The sequence below is a fragment of the Condylostylus longicornis genome, unplaced genomic scaffold (assembly GCF_029603195.1).
Source record: "Condylostylus longicornis isolate FDR11 unplaced genomic scaffold, ASM2960319v2 ptg000137l, whole genome shotgun sequence".
In the NCBI taxonomy this organism is placed as follows: Eukaryota; Metazoa; Arthropoda; class Insecta; order Diptera; family Dolichopodidae; genus Condylostylus; species Condylostylus longicornis.
Window position 1 is genome coordinate 725859 of NW_026578105.1, and position 24381 is coordinate 750239.

At 21.8% G+C, this 24381-nt stretch overlaps 1 protein-coding gene across 4 annotated transcripts; it reads left to right on the forward strand.

The window, feature by feature from the left end:
• The first annotated feature begins 599 nt into the window (after positions 1-599).
• LOC129615584 (uncharacterized) lies at positions 600-24258 on the forward strand. Of its 4 annotated transcripts, none has more exons than XM_055530845.1 (3): positions 600-1197; positions 23565-23949; positions 24102-24258. In XM_055530845.1, exons 1-3 carry the CDS (start codon positions 1146-1148, stop codon positions 24253-24255), a joined length of 591 nt encoding a protein of 196 aa, XP_055386820.1. In that variant the 5' UTR covers positions 600-1145; the 3' UTR covers positions 24256-24258. The 4 variants fall into 4 exon arrangements, with proteins under 4 accessions (XP_055386820.1, XP_055386819.1, XP_055386824.1 ...); XM_055530844.1 differs by having other exon boundaries at positions 601-1197; positions 24099-24258; XM_055530849.1 differs by having other exon boundaries at positions 601-1197; positions 23565-23940.
• The last annotated feature ends 123 nt before the right edge of the window (positions 24259-24381 follow it).

Consider the following 24381-nt stretch of genomic DNA (forward strand, 5'->3'; position numbering starts at 1 on the left):
AGACCTAAATATAAACCTAAAACTTTTGTTAATTCTAGATTTATTTTAAATTTATTATATAAAATCATATATATTTGATCAATTCTACTAGGATACCAAAAACATTTTTACTTTATTCTTTTTAAATTAAGAATTTTTTTAATTTTTAGGCCATCAATGTTTAGAACGTTTTTTCTTCTATTTTTTTTTTCAAATTTTGTTTATTGTATAACCGATGATACTCTGCTTATATTTTTAGTAGTTTACGTTTTCACTGTATTCTTATTATTGGTTTCCCTTTAACTCAGAGTTCTTTTTCTCAATATTTTCCATGGGTCTCTAACATTAGAGTTGTCGTTCTGAAATTAATTCTTAATTCTTTTCTTCGTCTTTCTTTTTACAATTTTTTTTTTTGGTGTTTTGTTTTTTATTCATATTTTAAAGGTGGTGGGGGAATTTCCTTTTAAGCTAAACTCAAGAATTCTTCTTAAGCATTTTTGTTCGTGAACTTGACTTTTAAGCATTTCGAAAAGAAAAAAAATATTCTTGCAATTTAAAAAAAAAATTAAGACATAACAGAACAATATAAATAAAATTAAAAAAATAAGAACAAGAAAATAAAAAAGAGAATAAGAATCAAAAATAAGAAAATCAAATAAAAATAAAAAGTTTTTCTTTTTAAATTTTCATTTTAAGTTCTCAGTTGTAAGGAATCTTTTGTGATAAACAGAACCTTTTCACGAATCAACAAAAAAAAAGAAACAAAAAAAAATTGAAATATAAAATATTCATATAATATAAAAAATTGAAATTTTAAAACTTTTAAAAACATTATTCTTAGTTCAGTTTCAGTAACAGCTAAGAGAAGACGATTAAAGTGATTAGATTCGAACTATTTTGTACCACATAAAAAAGTTGAAAATAAAAAGAAGCTGATTTTAGTTTTTCGTTAAGAAAATAAAATAAAAGAAGAAATTTTATATTTTATATTTTTGAAAATCGAATACAAAAGTGAACGAGAACCCAGTGAAGTGAAATTGTTTCTAAAAAGTGAAGTGAATTAAAGAAAAAAAAAAAAATTTTTTTTCTTTATTTTTAAATTCGAGTTTTGCTTTTGTTTAAAATTATTTTGTATTTGTTAGAAAAAATTATAAAATAAATATAAAATGGCAAAAATCGTACTATTTTGCTTATTGAGCATTGTGGCGTGCATATCAGGTTTGTAACATTTAATTAATTTTATATATGCAAATATTTTTTATTAAATAATTTGAAATTTAGTTTAACTTTAATAAAGAAAGACTTAAAATCGTATTTATTAATTTACAAACTGATAACCTAAAGCATAGGATTTTCGAATTTTTTTTTCAAAATCAAATGTCTTGCTATTCTTACGGCCTGATCTACTATCTCGCTATTTTACTCGGAAGTGAGTAACTATCTTATATTTGTATAATGTAATTTTCGAATGACAAGAATTATTCGATATTGCGTATCTCCTTTTTTCTATAATGCATACAAAATTTATTCACATTTTTTTTTAAAGTGAGACGTTTAGTGATAATTTGAGAAAAAATACAAAAATCAGTCAGTACAATTTTAAAAAACAGAACTTATTTCTTGCAATATCCAATTTTTTTTTGAATTAATGATTTATAAGTAAGCATTATCAAATATAAATCCCACCTTACAAAGAACTATAAAAATTTTTACATATATGTGAGTTAATTTATACAAAGAAACGTAGATGATAGCTAGAGGTGATGCTTACTTGAACAAAAGATATAAGCGAAAAACTTTAAAATAAAAAATATTCAATTTAAAATAATAAAGATTATTCTGAACTTATACTATATTCAAAACTTATTTGAGATTCTTTCAAAAAAAATTAAATTTAAAGTATATATTTCAAAAATCTTACAAATAATTTGGCTTCGACACCTTATTATGTAAATAGAGTAGGTTGGAATTATTAAAGTGACAAAGCAGAATTTATAAAAACTATGCTATTCAATATTCTTTTTAATAAATAAATTTTGAAATTGTTTAAAATTACAAAAAAATATTTAATATAGAATTAAAACTACATATATTTTTTAAAAATTTAAATTTTTTAAAAATCTAAATGAATTGTTGAATTTTAAAGAATTAAAATCATTTCTTAATTTTTTTTTTAAATATCCTACTTCTGACCAAATTCACTTTATGAGTAATAAATGCTAAATTGTGTGGCAATAAAATCTTGTTGGAATTTTCAAGTCGCGGATAATTTAAAATTTTTTTTTTTAATTTTACAAATATGTAATATTCATTCGTCGTTTTAGTTTAACTCACTAAAGTAATAATAAAATTTCACTGATGAAATTTTTGCACTTTGTAATTTATTCTTTCTTTTAAAATATAAAAATTTTTATTGACATCAAGAAAAGTATAAAAAATTCTTAATAATTATCCTAGACATTTAAAAGATGAAAAAAAAACCCATTAAGATGAGTAGATAAGATTGAAGAAAAAATGAAAATTTACAACTTTACTTATTAAAGAACGCTTTGCTTTTGAAAGGGGAAAAAAAGGAACTTATTACAAAAGAAATATTTTATAAACAAACAAAGATGAGAAAAATCACAACATAAATATTTATATAATTATGCAAATATTTAATATATATTTTGTATATATTAATGTTTCTTTGTAAACGAATTAAATGATCAATTTATATTCAATGTTATTTTAAAAATATGCATAAAAACAAAGAGTATTGAGAAGAGATTTGATTTTGTTCTTAAAGCATTTTATAAATAATGCGAAACTTTTTTTTTCATTATTTTAATTGCATGCCAATTGCTTGCTTTAAGAATTTGCTTTTTGTACTTTTACATTTTGTATTTTTTACCTTCTCTTTATTTAACCATCACAATACAATATTATCACTTTTTTTCATTAAATCACCTTTTTCTGCTATTTAAGTTGATTGACCGTAGACGTGAAATTTATTGTTTACCATAATTATTGTGATGTCCCAAGTATAACATTTACAATAAAATAACAAGGAAGTTTTAAAATAAAAAAAAAAAAATAACGATTATGATGGGAACTATAGAAAATCTAGTGTTAATAATTAAATTGCATATATATATATATATATATATATATATATATATATATATATATATATATATTCTTATAAAATTAAATTTTAAACAAAAAATTATTTTACATTAACCCTTAAGTATTGTATATTTAAATTCTTTACAATACATGTGCGAGTATTATATGCTTATCATTATAAATTCAGTGCGGGTTTTAAATGATATGCGCTCGTTATTATATGTATATTTACGTTAAATATATATTAATATACATACAAATACACAATGTATTTCTTTATAAGCTCTTTTAATATACTTCACATATTATATTATTCTTTCTTTATTATTTTCTCACCTGATGTGAATGTTCAAAATAATAAATACATAGTTATAATTTATTAAGGTTAAAAAGAATACAAAAAAAGGAACCACAGCTAAGATTATTTTTACTGTTTTTGTAATATTATTACACCATTAGTTTTCTAAATTTTATATTTGGGTACAAATAATGTGTGTTTTTTTTTTCAATTCCACTTCTAAAAGAAGACCTAACTTGTAAAATTTCAAATTTAAAAAAAGAATACTAAGTATGTAAAACAAGAAAAGATATTTTCACTAATAACAACTGTATAGAAAATGAACCGTAATTAAAACATTATATTTTTATATTTAAGATGCATCTAAAATTAATTTAACAAAACTCTTTTATTACCTCAATAATAATTCATTCTTATCAGCTGTTTTAACTACCGGTATTTTTGACTCCTGTATGCATGAATTTTAATATGTATGGGTAAAGGTTCAGAAAACTGAAAAATTAAACAAAGTATAAAACACCTGACTGCCTAAGATATATTCAAAAGAAATGTATAAGCATGTGCACAGATGGATGTATGTACATACATACATGTCTAAAAATATGTTAGAATTAAGAAATTTAAAAAATCGTTAATATTTATCATATATGAAAATTAAGAAATTATTGATATAAGGATTCCGGTTAATAAAATGTAAAACTAAAAAAAAAAATAGTAAGTGTATTGTATTTAAATGTAAATATATAATACAGAATTTAATTACATACCATATGGATGAATATATGCACCAAGTCAGGACTGGTTTTCAAATATTGTAGAAACTGGAACAGTATATATGTATTTACCACAAAATAAAACAGCCATATTATGCATGACAAAATAATTCCAAACCTAAAATGCAAAAACAGATTAATCTTGAAATTGTCGAGTTTTACCAGGTGAAATTACCTCTTAACATGTCGAAGGACCATTTTCGAAGATTTCCACAGATATTTTTAAGTAAAAGCTCGCAGGATTAAATTCGAAAATATTTTTAAAAAACTTTTATAGAGCACATCATAATCCTTCTCCGGTTTTTCATGTTAGAGAATATGTAATAATTGGTAACTTATTAAACCCAATTATTTACCGTTTGAACTGTTTAAATAAGGAAGAGAACTTTAGGATTTTTCTAATCCCTACTTTTCAGAGAATTTTTTTCTAATTACAATTATATTCAGCACAAATTTTTCCTTGCCTGCGCTCACCAATTAAATCTTGAAATTAATTATTTTTTATGCCATATACATAATATGTATAAACGATTTTGTGCAATTTTATCGGTTTTCGTTACCTTCTAGCTGGCTCTCGTCACTACCACCTTAATTTTTGTCATAATTACTGCTTTAATGATTCTCACCGCCAATTATCTTAAAAAAATTTTTGATTTAAGTTATTTGTTAGACCGTACTGCACCGTATCGGCTAAATTAAAATCCATATATGCATGTAAATACATATATAACTATCATATCACTGTACTTAATATATAACAAACTGGTTTAAATACTAATATCATTTTCTGTTGATTACAATAGAACAAAAAAAATTCTTTTATATCTCTGAAAAGAATCTACTCGTTCAAACAAGCAGCTACTTTTTTAACTGTAAAAACAAAAGAAAATTTTTATTATTAATATGATTATATACATAAATAAAAGATTTTTAAAGCCACATTGAAATACATATGTACAGGAATGTTAAGATGAATAAGTTAAAATTAGTAGTTTCTAGTAAATGAGGTATAAAATCTTGAAACAAATTTTGAATTGCTTAAATTCTTAAATATAAACCTGGCGAGCATTTGTTCTAGAGATATTTTTTTAATTTTCGAGATTTGAATAAATTTCACTAACCATCTAAACACAAAATTGAAATGAAGTCGGCTACGTATTCACCGGGAAAAAAAATTAGTATATCTACAACATTGCAGGTTTTATTCTTATTGAATTCTAAACTCTTTTTCTCAACTATTCGTAAAGAGAACTAAAGTACTTAATTTAAAAGTTACACTAATTTAAATTTTTGTATTTATTGCGAGTATATAACATAGCAAGAGAATGTCTTTATACCAAATTGTTCATATAAGTTTAAATATGTAACACAACAATGTATGACTACACAATTTCAATTGTGTTCTTAAAAAAATTAAGTTCATTAACATTTTCATTCACACAAAACTCTTATTTTATATGAAATGGTTTTTTTTATCGAATTTAAAATTATAAAATAAGAACCGAAAAATTGAAATCTAATATGAGGTAATTCAGATAAAAATTATGTATGATGGTAGAATGCTGCTAAATTTTTCTCAAATTAGTTTTTTTCATCCCAAAAATTTAATTGCAATGAAAATAACCACCTGCCTGCCACCTTCATTTATCTTTTTAAAAAAAAGTATTTTTTGATTAAAATCATTTGTATGCTAATTTTTACAGCATATAAGAATTTTTTACTTTCCTGAGAAATGTAATGAACTACAGTTTCAAGAATTTAATTTGAAATTTATATTTGTTTTTTACTTTGTTATCGAAGCACTCGGCATAATAGCACTTAATTTACATAAAAATTTAATTTAAATTATATAAAAGCAAATAAATATTTTTTGAAATTAATGACTCTGTGGATATCATATCAAATTGAATCAAGTTCGTTTTAAATTGAAATTTATGGTTTAAAGTTTTCTTCTTTAACTCAAAAAGTAAATTACTGCATTTTTCTTCTTTCCTTATAAAAATAAATTTCTTTGTTCACATATACATACATATTTTTAGTTTAGAATTTTGACAAAATTATTTTAAATATACGAAAGCTCATTGTCTTAAGCTCATTTTGATAAAAGTTATACATTTTTAACAAAGTTATATTATAAAATTTTACTTACATTTATGTACATATACATATATTTTAAGCATATTTATAAATATTCTAGCCCATTAGATCAGATTTTGTATTATACATACAGTCAGCAAAGTCACAGTTAAAGTCATAGTGAAAATTAAAATCGGATTCAAAGACAGAATAAAAGTCAGAATCACAGACAAAATCAAAATTTTTTTCCATTACTCTACTAAAGGTTGGCAAATGAAAAAAAAATTAAAATTGTAGTTGATTCGAGTTGGAGTCATAAACTTTAAAGCAAGTTTTTGCAAATTGCATCAAATAAACACCAGTAAATTCTATTTTAACAATTATGCTATAACAAAATACTTATTTTCTTTTGCTTAAAAAAAATAAAATCGTAAAATGATTTCTTCCTCTTCATTAATCCTTTGCAATTAACATTTAATTCTTAAAAGTTTTTTATTGATTTGAATCTAGATAGAGTAGACAAATTTTCACACTATTTTATAAACGATAAAAAAAACACTAGATAAGGAAAATTTTTAACAATATTTTTTTTTACACTTCCATACTAAAATTTCAAAATATAAGTTTTATTGCATTTCATTCGATTTTTTTTTTTATAATTTTTACATTATAAATAGAATTTAAAAAGAAATAAATGTAAAATATTATTTTTATTTGTAAAATATATTTCGGTTTTTTAATTTTAATGAATAATTATCAATGTTTATGAATATAACTTTAAAACGATTTAAGACACGCAAGGGCGTAAATTAATAAAATATCACCTTAAATTAAAAAAAGCCGATGCCGCAATATTATAACCACGTTTTATGAAACTATTCATTATTTAATCGAAGGAAACTCCATCCTTTCTTCAATCAATCTATTTATCATTATTATTTCAAATAATCTTTTCCATATTATATGATATGTATGTAGAATTGACTACATAATCAATATATGATTACCATTATCATTATGATCTTTGTATATCGAGGCAACACCTTCTTAATTTTCCTTCTATGATTTTCCATTTTTAAATTATTTTTATTTAATTTACGATGTAAATGTAGTATAGACAAATTGATATCTATAATTTTTCATTGGAAAGCAGAAAATTCTAAAAAAAAAAAGCAATGTTAAATAAAGGGATACACATAGTTTACATATAATAATAACTTTCTATAGGGAGAAAAACTCATTAAATTTAATTACACTGTCATTAATTTTATACAAAGACTATAAGTACTTACATACACTATAGAAATAGAAATTTATGCAAAAAATCTATAAATTTTATTAAATGATGTGAGTTCATTTGCAAAACTTTGTTGTTGTGTATTAGCAAAGGAAAATATATGATTGCGTGGAAAAAATGATGAAGCTTAATTGATCAATTCCACACGTACATAGAATAAAATTTAATTAAAATAACTGTAAATAATTTTAATTGGGTTCTCTAGATAATATTTTTTCTATATGTACATTGGTAGGTACATAATATTAGTTATTATTTTAATAAAAAATACACACGATTTTTCATACATAAAAGGAAATGTAAACTTTATCTTGACATACAAATTAGGTGCCTACATGCCTACATCCATAGTTTTCCTATAGAAATACTTATGTTTTATAAATAAATTTAAACATTTCACTTCTATTTTATATTATTAAATCCTTAAACATATAATTAAAATGATTCTATATTAATTGCATACTGATCAAATGAACATCTGCGTTATAAAAAAATTGGCCAAAAATTCAAATAAGAATTGAATAAAAAGTAAAATAGAAATTTTTCTACAATAAAAATGAAATTTCGTGATTTTTCCTAAGAAATAACACCTCCAAATTATTGAAACGAACCCTAGATTATGAGAAATTTCAAGATTTGTTCTTTAAACTACTTAAAAACGTTAGTTTCTATATCAAATACAAATAGTTTTTTCAATTACAGCAAATAATTCAGAAATAAAATATGTACCTGAATATGTATATCACTATTTTTATCACAGCAAAATCATGTAAAAATACCAATTCCGTATAGCACAAAGTTTATCTTCATTCAAAAACGGTAATATCATTGAAAACCGAATTGACTGCAATATCGTATTTAGGCTCAATTCATTTACTGATCTCTCTTTACAAATTAGTGCTGATTGCTTTGCCAAAATTAAGATGAATTTTTAATGCAAGTATTTATGTAAGTATATACATACATATGTATGTAAATTTAGTTGGACAAGAGTTTAGTCCTTTGTAATATAAAAAATATCAATGTTATATTATTAAAATGTGTAAATAAATTGATTCTGACACAAAATTTCTTTATCATTAATATTTTAAATAAAATTAAAATTAAAACTAATTCTAATAACAATAATTGTACAACTGACTTTTTTTCAAACATCTAACAAAGCGGTTAAATATATTTTCATTCTTTTGACATTTTTAAATAACAAATGTCATGTTGATTTTTAAAAACGTCAAAAATAAGAACAACAATTACTCTATGGTATTCACAATGCATAATTTTTTTTTAAATGTTAATTTTGCGTGAACTTACAATAGTATTCATGAAGAATTCTTACAATTTTTAAAATTTGTATATGAATTTGGATTCTATAGGATTCTTTTATGTTTAGCACATTATTCAATTAAAAAATTTTAAATTTAGAATTTATTTAGAAAGAAACTACTCCTTTAGGTATATGTATCTATACTATGTAGGAAAATAAAGAAACGAAGCAGCAGTCAAAACGATTAAATGGATTAAGGAACCTGAATGACAGCTTTCATTTTTTATCATTAACAGATCTGCGTAAATCCAACTCCCTTGGATTCCTTGTTTTTTTTTAATCTTTCTCTTCAGATTAACGTATACAAAACATTTTACCTTAAATTTATGTTCTCTAATTAGCTATAATACACATGAAAGCACATGACATTTGCAAAAGAACTTTAAAGATTTTCTTTTTTTGTTTTTAGTTTTTGTTACTTTTTTTCCACGTAAAGGTTTTAATTATCTTCAAACAAATTAAATGATATTTATATGTATGTATGTTTGTAATATAAAAATATTACCATTATTTTTATTTTATTTTTTTATCAAAGATCTTCGTCTATAAAATTTTCTAACTATTTTTACGTAAATGCATGTACATAAATAAATACGTACTCACATTTCGTTTGCATAAGAAAAGAACTAAAGTTTTTTTTAACTTTAATATAACAGAGAATTAAAAGTACAATAACATAAAAAGAAAAAAAAAAGGCGCAATCATGAGAAAACCTGAATCTTCACTAATTGCTCTTCGAGCGCTTAAGATCCAATTCATTTAAGTTAAAAATGAAAAAACAACAACTATTTTTTTTCCTTATTTTTTTATACTCATTTTTTAAACTATACACATAGTACATATCCAGCTTAATCTTGCAATTTGTATTATAACTCCTCTTTTCTGAATCTTAATATAAAGGCGCAACGCATACCTATACTTATATACTTACGCGAATGTATACTTAAGCACCATATAATAGCATTTGCATCCATGTATACATTGGTATAAACATATGTACATATATATGATTACAGACATTTTGAATTTAAAGATATTTAAGAGACGTGTAAGATCAAGATCAGGCAAAGATGAAATTTTTTTTAATCGCGATCAATGCCTCAAAACAAATCCATATAGATATATGTATGTGCTTATATAAAATAAGTGAAACTTTATAGAGAAAAAAATAAAAACCTAAAAAAAAACGACATGAAAAATAAATCGTATAATAAAAGTATTTTGCATAAATTTTATACTAAATTTAAAAGCAAAAAAAAAAAAATAAGAAAAAAGAAACTCGCGCTCCAGGATAGAAGATGAATTGAACTTTAGAAAATTGAGTAAGGAAAAATGTTTCAGATGCATTAGAATTTGAACTTCTATATCAAAAGTCGCAGTATTAAAAGAATTCTTGTATACGAATACTGTTGTTAAACACGGTCATTAAAATAAAAATGAAATTGCTTGAACCAATTTCTCTAATAATATGGTAATTGCTTTACAAAAAAATATTATGTCTTAAAACATTAGCATGTGACATTCAATTTTTACCGCTAACCGTATAGTAACTTATGTACATATAAGTTTTTTATCTTCCAATTATTTTAATTTTTTATATTTTTTTAATATCAACTACTTTTATAACTATTAATAATTATACTATAATAATGAGGCAAAAAAAATATGAGGTTATATAAATTATAATTAATAGAAATAATATCATACCAAACTTGTTAAAATTTAAATATTAGATCTAATTGAAAATATATTGTAATTTAAAACTGCATACTTAGTAATTATGATAGATGATTTACTAGGTAATCACTCCGAAATAAGAACAAACTAATTTCTAATTGAAAAATAAATTAGAAAAATTATTTGAATAATTGTAATTCTGAATAGGTGACTTTCACATAATATCAAACTCTAGGATTAAATCTACGATAAGTTAAACAGATGTTTACATATAAGATTTGAATAATCTGATGTAACTACGACTTGGCGTCAAAATTTAACAAATTTGCTATAAAATTTATAACTAAAATAAAAAATCAGCTGATCGCTGTTTAAAGCTCAAATAAAAGTTTAATTATTGCCATATTATTTTTAAAAAATCTGACTCAGACTCTGACAGTCAATCCGATGACATTAGAATAATTTCTAGTATTTTCCGTCACAAAATGTGTTTACACTTTACATACGTATACAACTTTCATCAAACTTAGATTGCATCTTAATTTACGTATATGTAAACATTATCATGTACTATAAAGGTAGTACCACAGAGTCTCTGATAGTGGGCTGTGAGCATTATACTCATTCAATAAAATAAAATACTTTTTTTAATAACTATTTTCAACATATTCGATTTATTCTACCAGAGGGGAAGCAAAACTGGAAAATATGTATATAAGGGGATTCAACCGTAATTTGTGGTGAATTTTATGGTATAAAAATATATTCTTATATACTCTTAATTAGGGTGCGTTCAACTGATTCAACTAATGACTAATACAAAAATTTAAAATATAAATTTGTATAAATACAAAAAAAATCAGTTTTATAATAATTTGAGTTAAAAGTGACAAAAGTATGTATACATACATATGTATGTAGTTATAGTAAGTAAATTCAGCAACTTATGACACATGTCAAATTGAATTATAACTTGAATAGATTTCCATAAACAAAAATATTAAAAAGAAAAAAAATTTTTAAGCATATTTTATTTAAATTGAATTTTAATGAATTTCTTTCCGAGAGTTTCAAATTTTTTTTTATATATTATGTACACTAAATTAAGTATCAAATTACCTACTTGTTAAAATACTATTTTTTCTTTCTTGTTTTTTTTTTTTTATTTGAACTTAAAGTGTTCAACAACGAAATTCCTCTTTCAGAGTTACCAACATAATAATTTTAAATGCAATCCAAAAAATGTAAAATATTTTCATTTCTATTTATAGAATTGAATTTTTTTTTATTTGATTAATTTTTGTTTTTAGTTTTATTTTGCTTTTTGCAAGTAATTGCGTCGTTTTGGTTTTTCTCTTTTCTTTCTTCTATTTTTAAAATCGTTAAAGTTCAGTGGCAGTAAAATATATTTTGTTGGTAGTTATGTGTGTAGATAGGGGTATGGGTGCATAAATTGTATACATACATACATTCAATATTCTTTTTCTATCTTTCTACTACTAGTCAACTAAAACTAAACATTATTGAATTTTATTTTTGATTTTATTATTGTTATTCGTTTTTCTTTTCTTTTGCACATAAATGAATACATGCACAATACTTAAACGAATTTTTATATAGGTAGGTACATATAGAATTAAACGATAAATTGCGCGCGCGTTTACTCAATTTGGACGGAGTTATAGTTAAAATAAAACTCAAAAAAAAAAAAACGAAAATGGTTAAAGAATACCATCACCTCAGTTATATTTTAAGTTATACATATAGAATGGAACAAAAAAAAAGAAATTCAAAAGTATATTTTTTTTTGGCTCTAAATAAAATCAATTATGGGTTTATTGGTAGCCCATCAGAAGCTAAATAAAGTAAGTCTGTTTAAAGAAGAGTTCATTGAAGATATTTTGTATAAAATATTTAATGTATATACAAGTACATTATATACATATACATTATGTACTTACTTACAAAATCAAGAAGACAAGTCGAGAATTTTTTTGTTTTTTTTTTGTTTTTTTTTTTTTTATTCTGTTCCTGTTCAAAATATATGGGAATCGAAAAGTTAAATATAGAATTTTTGTTTTTTGTTTTTTTTTTTTTCTTGATTACTCTCTATGTTATTGTTATGTTTATTTTTTATTTAGTTAGTTATTTATTTGTATTATTATAACAGTCATCATTACAATTTTGTTTTTCCTGCCTTTCGTAAATTTTTTTTTATTATTTTGCTACTTTTATATATTTAAAAAAAACAATTTGAATTCGATTAGATTTATTCTGCAAATGAGTTGAATTTGTAATTTTTTTTAGTATAATAATCATGAAGGAGCATAAAAATCAAGTCATACTTATATTTTATTAAATTTATAAACGAACAAAAAAAAAAAAAATTGTAAACCGGAAAAAGACTTGTTTTCATTTCCTTTATACCCATATTTTATTAATATTCATTTGAAAAAAAATTACCAGAAGAAAATTTTGCATACATATTTGTAATAATGATTATAGAAAAATTCATACTATATGACAGAAAGAGTGGGATTTGTTAACAATGAAATGAAGAATATGTATATGAAAAATTTTAATGGAATGCATATTCATTTATTATATATAATTGCAATAACATAGATCTTTAAGTAATAGTAACAATTAACTATTTATTAATAAATCAAATACTGTGAATGAATCTAATATTGTGAATGATTATTAATTACTTATATATTTCTCATATTAGAATTTCCAGAATACATTCTTAACATACACACTTGAATGAATAAATATTTCATTTGGGAAAAGTGAGGCAATATTTTTTTCAATTAAAATAAAAATCTATTTTTTCTTTTAATGTATATTAATTAATGTATATTATTTAAATAACCATTGAGTAATAATTATAGAATTATTAATGCACATTTTATAATTTTAAAAATTATTGATATTAATTTCTCTCATTAACATTGCAACGTTGCAACATTGCAAGCCTTAAATTTTAAATATTTCTTTTAAAAAACATGACTGACTTTCAATATTAGCACTTTAATTATCTTTATTAATGTGATATTTAAGAATTTAATGTTACATTTTATTTTGTATTCATACATAGGTACATATAGAATTACATAATTGATTTAAAAATGTATATAATGTTTATATTTATGGCATATCTATTATTTGGTTTATGAAAAAAAAAAAAAATTAAAAAAATTTATAATAAATTCTTACATAATGAAACAAAGTATATGCCCACACCTAATTTTGTTTTACCCTACACACTTTTATTCTATGTACGATTTTGAAAGTTTTTTCAATTCTTTTTGCACCTATACCCGTTACATTATACATTCTTGTGAAGGATATCAACATTTTTTTAATATTTACGGCAAAGTTTATATTTAAATTTTTAGGAAAATAACATGCTATCTTTATATTTTCGCATTAATAATAACATTCAACACTATTTCTTACCATCAATTCAACGAAATTCAACAACATTTTCTCAAATTCAGCCGAATCACTCTTGAGTTTGCAGACAAATGCACTCTGGAGTTTAATTTTAGTCAAACATAGCATAAACGCGTTTTCCTCAAGTATTTGTATATGTATAAAATGTTATTTTTAAATTTTCATAATTTTTACCTAGTTTGTATTATATTAAAAATATAATGTTATAAATTCTTGCATTTTGTAAATATGTACATTATAAATTGCTTCTTGGTAAGGAATGCGTAAATTATGTAAAAAAATTTTGTAAAAACAAAACAAGAAACGTTGCATGAAATTTTTTAATTTTATTATTATTTCACATGCAAAATTTGGATTTGTTCTGTCACGGGAAGCAGATGATATTAAATATATATATATGTATACGTGTACGTAATTAAAGATTACGTATATATTTTTCCTTTAAATTACTAATAAATTCGTTGTACCGAAATTTATTTATTACAAAAAGGAACACTAATTTATATTTTATTAATCAATTTATAAGTGTACCATATTTAATGTCACTACTGTCAAAGAATTATAGTAAAATTGCTTTCACCGGGATTTTTGAAACAAAAATCTAAAAAACGAAGTTTCTCGTTTTAATCTTTTGTCAAACTCATCTGTTATACATTGTAAAAAATAGTATCTGTTATACCAATTTTTTTTTCATTTTTATATTTTACAATGAGCCTAACCTATTTGACTCTATATATCTCAATGTTGAATGTAACAGAAAAATTTATAAATCAAATTCCTTATTTACTTTAATGACCCTTAAAGTTATTTAAAAAAAAAACGTGCTTGCAAATTTTTAGTAAAACAAAGGAGAAGAGAAAAAAATCAATTGAAATAATAAAAGCTCACGGTTCTATTGACACCAATTCTCGCCAAAATAATGATTCTCATTTTTCTCATAGATGGTCAAAATTATCTAACGTATGTAGATATACATATAAGTGGAACAGTTTAATTTTTTTCTTCTTATTCTTAAATTTTCTCAGAGCACGAATCCTTATTATTGCTAACAGAATCAATGAATCGTTAAATAGAAATTTATGTTAAATTCGTGTTACTCATTTAATGAAAACAAAAAGGAAATTTATGCTCTTAAGTTTTGTTCTCTTCTTAATTCACACAATTTATATTTTTTATTAGACATTTCCTCACTTATAATGTAATCTTAAATAATTTCTAAAACATGACAGATCTTAAGTTTAATGGTCTTTTCGTTACAAGAAAAATTTTTTTTTTTTTGCGTTTTTATTTTTAATTTTAAAATTCCAAATGCTATTCAAAAGTATACATGTATTATGTACCGTATTTATTTATAATTTTTTCTCTCGTTTTGTTTATACCGTGGTTTCTCTCCTTTAAATAAAGGGCAAATTTAAGCTGTCATTTATATTTTTCGAAAAATAAGAATTTCACGCAAACTTCATAAAAATCTCAAAATTTATTTTTTTATTTATTTTGCACACTCAATATAATTTCTTAAATTTCGTGCTTAAAAATCAAACACTTATGTGTTCGTTTGTTTCTACATACATTTTTATGTATTCTAAATTAGTTAATGAATGCTTTTTTTTGCTAAACATTGCAATCGTGCAAATGAAAAAATTAACAGAGAAAAAGTAGTTATTTTTTAAGCCTATTTTAGATATGTTAAGACGCTGAGAGTAATTAAAATGTCAAATTTGATAACAATTTTTGTATATAATATTGTAAGAATCCTTTTTTTATAAGATATTCCATTAGAATAAAAACAAAATAGTGAGTGCTCTTCAAAAAATTTACTTATTTTTTTACTTTAGTTTTTTTTTTTTTGGAAAATTACAATAATGTAACACGATGCTCTGTAAAATAATATGTCACGGAAATGAAATTAAGAACATGATTTATATAAATATATAAAAATAAAAATGTATAACAGTTAAATTTTTTTTTTACTTAATTTTTAATTTTAATCAGCAATTTACATACGCCTCTGTAGTAGTTTTTCAATTTCATGTGGTCAATTAAAGAGTAAATAAATTTTTCTCTCAAATTTTCCTTTATTTCATGTCATAATAAAGTTCTACCATTTGTTTTTCATATACAAATATGTTAGTGTTAGTTTTCTGGACATATTAATTGTTGGTATAACAATTTAAATGTTGGTATTAATATAAAAGATCGTCTTAACTATTAATAACTTTAGTTCGGAAGATTGTTTCTCCATTATCATTACATTAGTAGAGTAAAATATAAAATTAATACTCTCAATCAATTAAAGGAAGATTAAATTTAAAATTAAATTCAAATTAATTTTGATATTTGATAGAATATAATAGTTTCAGAATTAATTAATATTATATAATGTATTATTATCAAAGTGGAAACTGTATAAATCAAAACACATATATAATTATATATATAAATTAATATTTTATTAAATTAAAATATTTATTAAGGCGTAAAATTTGTAATTACTGCGTAATGCCGGAAAAAAAATTCTTCATTTAAAATTGAATGCTGCGGCAAATTAAATAAAAATAAAAATAATAAAATAATAGTGTTAATAATAATAGGGGAAAAAAATTGAAATTATATTAAATTATAGAAGATGTTCTGATAAAAAATTTGTATCATGAGAGAGAAAAAAACAAAACAGAAGAGAAAAAATATTCTAACTTTACATCTATAATTTTTCATAGAAAAGATAATTTTCTATTCTTCGAAATTTAGGTTGTGGAAAATAATGTGAAAATTATTAAATTTTATATGTACATGTGTATATGTATACATTTATGTATGTAATATATACTGTACATATAAAGCCTGACTACAATTAAATTTTTATTGAGTTCTTTAATTATAATTTTTTGTTATTCATTTTAATTTTTATATTTTTTTCTTTCTATCTTTCTTTTCTATATCATATTATATATATCTATATGAATATATATAAATGTAATATATTTTTATTCTAAAATTCTATTGACCCACAATTTTGGAAATCTCATCGTTTGTTGTATATTGCAATCATTGTACTTCATCATATTTATAATTCTATATAATTAATTTTTTCTTATTATGATTTTCTGTTTATTATTTCCTATTGATAATACAATGTTTACGTAGAATTTTAAATTCCAAGAATTAATATTATATATATGTATATACATAATATAGTTCTATTCCTTCTATTTGTTCTACTTTTTTAGGATAAAAATTATAAATACATACATATATATTTATAGCTATAAGATATTTATGACCTATTCCCATAAGCATAAGCACAAAATTTATGATTTGATTCAATCTCTTATTATTTTGTTGTTTATTTCAAATTTTCATTTCTTATATTTTCTACCCTGTTAACCCACAAAAATAACTATAAAAACAATCGATATATACACGTATAATAGTTTATTTTTTTGAATTGATTTTTCTATTCAAAAATTTTGATTTATTTTAATCGCACCAATATTCTATCAATTTCTATTATTATCAATTTATGACCTTAAAAATGGAAATATATATAGACATACATTATAACATTATATTTATAAAAATACAAGTTTTATTATATACAAAATATATATACGAATATTTGTATATATCTTAATATATAGGATCAGTTGAAGAAGATTTTAAAAATATATTCGTATATATATAGTTTGTGCATGAAACATGAGTAGGGTCATGATCTTTTGGTTTATTTGCAAAATAATTATATAATAAAAGAAAATATTCAATAAAGGCTATATATATGGGATATAGGTACATAGATATTCAATGTATTACGAATACAAAATATTATATAGAAAGAAAATTTATTTCTACCACAGTCTGTGTGGTTACTTTTATATAACACAAAAATTTTGTATCACTTTTACTTGATCTCAAATATTAAAAGTATGAAAGTTAACGAACAGTAGCTGAAATACATTTATCATAAAATACATACAATGTTTCTCTTCTTTACATAAAAAAGAATTATTGTTTTCTTTTTCTTCTTATTTTTCAAATTGTATACTTTATAATATTTGAGGTGTATTAGAAGTTTGTTGCTCATATTATAAAATTGAGAAATTAATAAAGGTATATTACTAATGCTACATAAACTACATAAACACAAAAAGCGTGAAGCGGTTGTCAAAATTTATATTGGAATATTTTATACGAAACCTAACCAAAATTTGACGAGGTGGCTACATGCTTAAATTCGGATTTTAATTTGATATTGTGCGCTGATTGAAGTAAAAATTTGTTGCATGTCACTTTAATTTATTTACAGCATTTTCAGCTTTTATTATACAACTTGTATATAAAGAGAATTATAAACTTTTACGAGAATTTTTAATTGAAAACTATTTCACTTCAAAGAGAGTTTTCATAATCAATGACTCTTATATTTTAGTCTCTTAAATTAAAATAAGAGCATTGTTTTTTTTTAATTTGAAAAATTCTGTGGAACCTTCAATTAATTAGAATGAGTCTTTAAACCTTCAAAAGATTTAAATATTATAATAAATGTTTTAGTAAAACATAAAAGTATCCTATTATTGACAAAATTATTTTGAAATTTGTATTTTATAAAAAAAAAAATAAGGTTTATTACTTTTCTCTTAAACTATATGTAAAGCCGCAATTTATTGGTTTACAATTTTTTATTTTCTTAAACAATTGCTATTATTATGAGCAGAGTGAGACTAGAATTCAAAAAACAAAATAAAAAAATAAAATAACAGTAGATTTGTTTTTTTTCATTACCATTAAAAGGGCATTGACAGAATAAATTATTAATGTTTTTAAGTTGCCCTTTTGAATTCCGAATATGGTGTTAATTTTGTGATTAGAATTTCTTTTTGTTTTTCTTGTAATTCAATTTCTTTACCATTGAATTGAAGTTCCAATAAAGTCTATAAGACAAAAGAACAAAAAAAAAAAAACAAAAATTTAGCACAAATTTTACAACAATTGATTTATTTTATGCATTCAAATGGAAAAATAATAAAAATTTTGAATATATAGAAAATTTCTCTAAACGATTGTTACAAGTTTTGCAATAATTTTGTTTTTTTTTTTTTTGATATTTTTTCTATATTTTTCTTTTAAACAATAATATTAAAAATTTTCTTATTTGTCTGTTTTGTTAAAGATTTTTTATTTTGAATAATTTTTGTCCTATATATTTGAATAGTTTGTCCTCATTTTAAATTTTTATATAAGAAATAAAATAATATCGGCACAAATTGGTGATGATAATGATAAGCTAATCTCTAATCATTTTGTATTTTCTTTATAATGTTCGTTTAATACAGTAACAATGGAATTTTGTTTAGAATTTAAAGACGGAGAGCTTATCATTAAAATATTTGTTTTAAAATATTTGATTCAGGTTTAGTAATTTATTATAACACTCATAACCCATATTTAATAATTTATAAATTTGAATACAGATATAAGATTACATTAAACAATATTTCAATTCAGAAAACTATTCTAAAAGCAAAAATATTCTAAAATAATTTTGACTCTAAAAACCTATTAAAAATAAATTAGCAAGAAGAGGATTAATGTTAAGAGAATGCTGTTTAAAATTAACATTATATTTCTGTTAAATGTGTATGTAAAAGTCATTAAATGCTGTTTTGAAAAAAAAAAAATTATTAAGAAGGTTTTTCAATACAAAACTTGAATTAATTCTATGTATAGTAGTAAAATTTGGATTGTAATATTTATTTCTGCTTGTGTTTCCAAAATAAACTCTCTAAACTCTTTCAATTAAACTCTCTCTCTGAAAACGTTTGAACTGAAATCGATTAAATTTTATGGAAATAATTTTAATAACAATGTCAGTGCCATTTATTTCAGTGAACATATTTTTTTTTAAATTTTTCGTAAATCTATGTAAACTATTCATGAAATTTCTTTTAAATCTAAAAAAATTATTGTTTGCTAAATATTTCATTTTCATTTCTCATTTCTATAACATAGATAAGCATAAATATAATCAAATATTTTCAAAAAAAAATATCAACTTCAAAATAATTTTAACTAAAAGTAAATTTAAATTTGGAATTGAATTTGAAAACTCAAAAAACCTTAACAAATATTTATAAAACAAATAAAATAATATATATATATATATATATATATATATATATATATGATATATATATAAAACAGGCAAAAATTAATATTAAAAAAAAACCAAAAAAAAGGAAACAGCACCTACAAAATCATCTAAATTAAATATGAATAAAAGATACCTTCTTCAAAAATTTATAGAAAAACCGACAATATAATGTCAACATAAATATCTTTTATATTGTATACCAGTCATATATGTATATACTATTTTAATATGCTTCATCCTTTATCCCGCCGGATGATAACTTTTGAAATCACAAAGAATTTTAAGTTGTATAAAAAGAAAAAAATCAAAAGTGAATTTTTTTTTTCTTTTTCTTCATTTTTAATAACAAGTCATCGTTCCAACTCCAATGTTTTCAAATTCAATTTCAGTTTCTTTTTCACAATAATATTAATAAGTATAAATTCGTCTCATCTCCTCTTGTTTCTTCTACATTACTATCTCTTTCTTTTCCCTGTTTCTAATTCTGCCTACATTTCTCTCTGAATTAAAATGTATAATTGTATTTCATACAATCATACATATATTGTATGGGAGATGTATTATACAATGAATCCGTGCATATTTTAATATATATATATATATATTTTTTATTTTCTTCCTAAACTTTTTTGTCATATAAATAAATCGCATGAACATGAGATGAATTACAAAAAAAAAAAAAATATTTTTAACTTTTTTTTGACATACAAATATGTACATATACACATATCTATATAGATTGGTGTACTTCTTGATTTCATTCTTCTCATTATTCCTAATAATATAGTTTTGTAGTTGTAGTCACGTAACACTTTTATTGCATACAACTTTTACAAAGAGAACCCTTAAAAAAAAAAATGAGCATCTCATGCTCATATCCATAAAAAATAATAAGAGTTACCTTTGCGTTTTTCAAACTAATATAGCAAAAAAAAATTTTTTTTTCTTTAATGATAGATTTGTGTCTTAAATGAACTGAAGAGTTGTAATAATAACACTTTTAATGAAACTTGACAGTTTTTCCGCTCTATACTCCTATATAGAATAAACCGATTGTATGTAATTTAGAAACGAATACAAAAAGAAAGACATTAATACTTTAGTTATTTTGTTTTCCTTCAAAAGACTTGTATTTTTGCATGAAGAAGATTTAAAAAAAATATGTGCCTACATAAACATGTAAATATGTACATGTATTTATGTTATATATCAGTGATTCTCAAAATAGGAGATCGCGACCACGAGTATGATCGGAGACAGTATATAAAAATGGTTGCGTTACAATGAAAAATTAAAAGATTAAGAGTAGGTAAATTGATTAAGGAGCATGAATAACTTTAAATCCGATAAGACTTAAAATCTATATATAAAATGTAAATATATATAATTAGTATATTGTATGTATTGCAATAAAATCAATTTGAACTAAATATTTTAGTTTTAAATCTTAATTAATGTATCTAGTACTTGAATAACTTTTTGTTTTTAATAGTTTATATATATATGAATATATATATATGTATATATATATATATATATATATTATATTATATATATATATATATATTATATATATATTAATATATATATATATATATATATATTATTATGATATATTAATATAATTATTAATATAATAATATACATACGAGTATATGTATATATATTTATTTATATATATGTATATATATATATATAATATATAAACTATATATATATACATATATATATATATATATATATATATATATATATATATATAATATATATATATATATATATTATTATGATATATTAATATAATTATTAATATAATAATATACATACGAGTATATGTATATATATTTATTTATATATATGTATATATATATATATATATATATATATATATATATATATATATATATATATATATATATAAAACACTTTTAATAGTACTAAATAATAACGTAAAAATTTGAAAGCGGACATTTCACAAGATCATTGCCCTTAACTTTTAATGGTCGCCTTGTCAATGATTTTAAGAAACACTGCTATATATAATGCTCTCTTATAATTTATAATACAAGTTCAAATTGAAATTCATCTTTGAGTGGAAATTATTTTTTGAATTATTATGCACACTTTTCTGATTTTTCATAAAAACTTGAACAATGAGAATGAATATAGGAATGCACAAATTTATTACATATGTATACATACATACATTTATATTATAGATATGCAAATGTAAAGGAAACAAAATTTGCGAAGGTTCACATGTTACTTTAATTAAAATACCATATTGAAAATCTTATCTTATCACTATTAAATTGTTGCACCAAAGTTGTATAGACATATATATATATATATATATATATATATTTATGTGCATAGCATATTTATAGTATTATAGAAATTTTTAAATATCTTAAAAATTAAAAAATATTGGTCAGTGGTATTTGTCTGTTCATCATGGGACAATTTAGGTTACCAATAAAATTTAAAAAAAATTTTCATTAATAAAATTTTATAACAAATTTAATGTTAAAATTACTTACCATACAATGCATTCCAAATTGATTTTACAAATAAATATACAAACATGTATATTCATATATAACATTCTGATAAATCGTTGAAATTTTATGTTGAAATTTTATATAACATTTAAAATGTTCTTATATATTTTAAAATTCAATTGTTCGAAATTTCAAATTAATCACATGATTTAACTGTATACATTGATTTTAAACTGAATATTTTATTTTACATAGGCATGTAAATGTGGTTACTTAAATATAAATGTTGTGTGTTAAAAATCAAAGAGACGTGCAATAATTCTCAAATATGGTGAATTGAATATTAATTATTTATATTCCCTTCTCTGATGTTCGAATCTATTGTATGAATGCATAAAAACAAGTATAAGGTTGGAAATTAAATATTTTTGTTAAAATAATCAATAATTTTGTTTCGTTTATGAAAAATAATAGAAAAAATTATAAAGTAAAAATTTTTAATTATAAATGATTATGTAGAGTTCTCCACTTGAATCTTTTGTAAAGTAATACGTATATGAAATATTTAGATTTAATTTCTGAAAACAATTTTGAAATAATTTGACAAAACATATAGATTGGTAAACACTAAGTAATTAGAAAAAAAAATTCAATAAATCAATGATTTTAAGTTTTGCAAGAGTTTTTAAACAATTTTATTAATCAAAAATGTTTTTACTTTATAGCCATTAATTTACTCTAGTTCAATCTAGGTTTCTATCTTTAACCCCATACTTGTCAGTCAGATTTGAATTGAAACTTATTGAGCAATAATTTCAATTTATATTTTAAAAATTTGTTTGAATTTTTATTATTCATATCTTGGCTTATTAGCCAATTAAATTAAAAATAATTATAAATGATTTTTTTTTTTAATTTTTACAGCGCAACGTATAACAACAATACAGTTAGATGGTGTTCAATATTTTATCAGTCGAATGAATCCATATTCACCGGAATTAAATTATTTCTTAGCATATCAATATTGTCGATCATTGGGATTACAATTGGCATCATTTGAAACAAAAGAAAAAGTTGAATCAATGACACAATATTTACAAAATGCTGGCTATAGTAAATATGATTTTTGGACATCTGGTAATCGTTTAGGTACCGGTATGTTCTTATGGATGAGCACTGGTTTACCATTTAATGCAACATTCGATTATTTTGAAAATTCATCTGATGCAATACAAGCTGGTCTTTTAGATCCAATTGATCATAATAGTAATACAGCACCACAAAGAACAGCAAGAGATAGGTCAGTTAGGTATAATTTTATTTTTTTTTGTTTTATTATATTTTTTTTTAATTAATTATATATAATATATTTAAAATTATTTAATATATTTAATTTATTAAATTACAATATATTTTTTGTTTTTGTTTTTTTTACATATACATTTTAAAAATTTACAGTAGCAGCGGTATGGAAAAAGGTTGTGTTATACTTAAAGCACCAAGTTTAAAATGGATGCCAGAAGATTGTTCAATTGTTAAAGATTTCATTTGTGAACAAACTAGATGTTATTATTATAACTATGGCAGTATTCCAGTATCATCAGCGCAGGGGTAAAACATTAAAGAACAATAAAAACACATGAAACAAAATAATAAGAAATTTATATAAAAATAAAAATAAAAATCCTACTTTAATAATTAAAATTATAATAACAAAAGAAAATTAATAAGAAAACTGTTA

Excerpts from the sequence above, each read along its gene's own strand:
- LOC129615584 (XM_055530844.1), top strand. The coding sequence starts at position 1,146 with ATGGCAAAAATCGTACTATTTTGCTTATTGAGCATTGTGGCGTGCATA. Across the intron at positions 1,198-23,564 it reads CATTGTGGCGTGCATATCAG|CGCAACGTATAACAACAATA; the intron begins GTTTGTAACATT and ends TAATTTTTACAG. Across the intron at positions 23,950-24,098 it reads GCAAGAGATAGGTCAGTTAG|TAGCAGCGGTATGGAAAAAG; the intron begins GTATAATTTTAT and ends AAAAATTTACAG.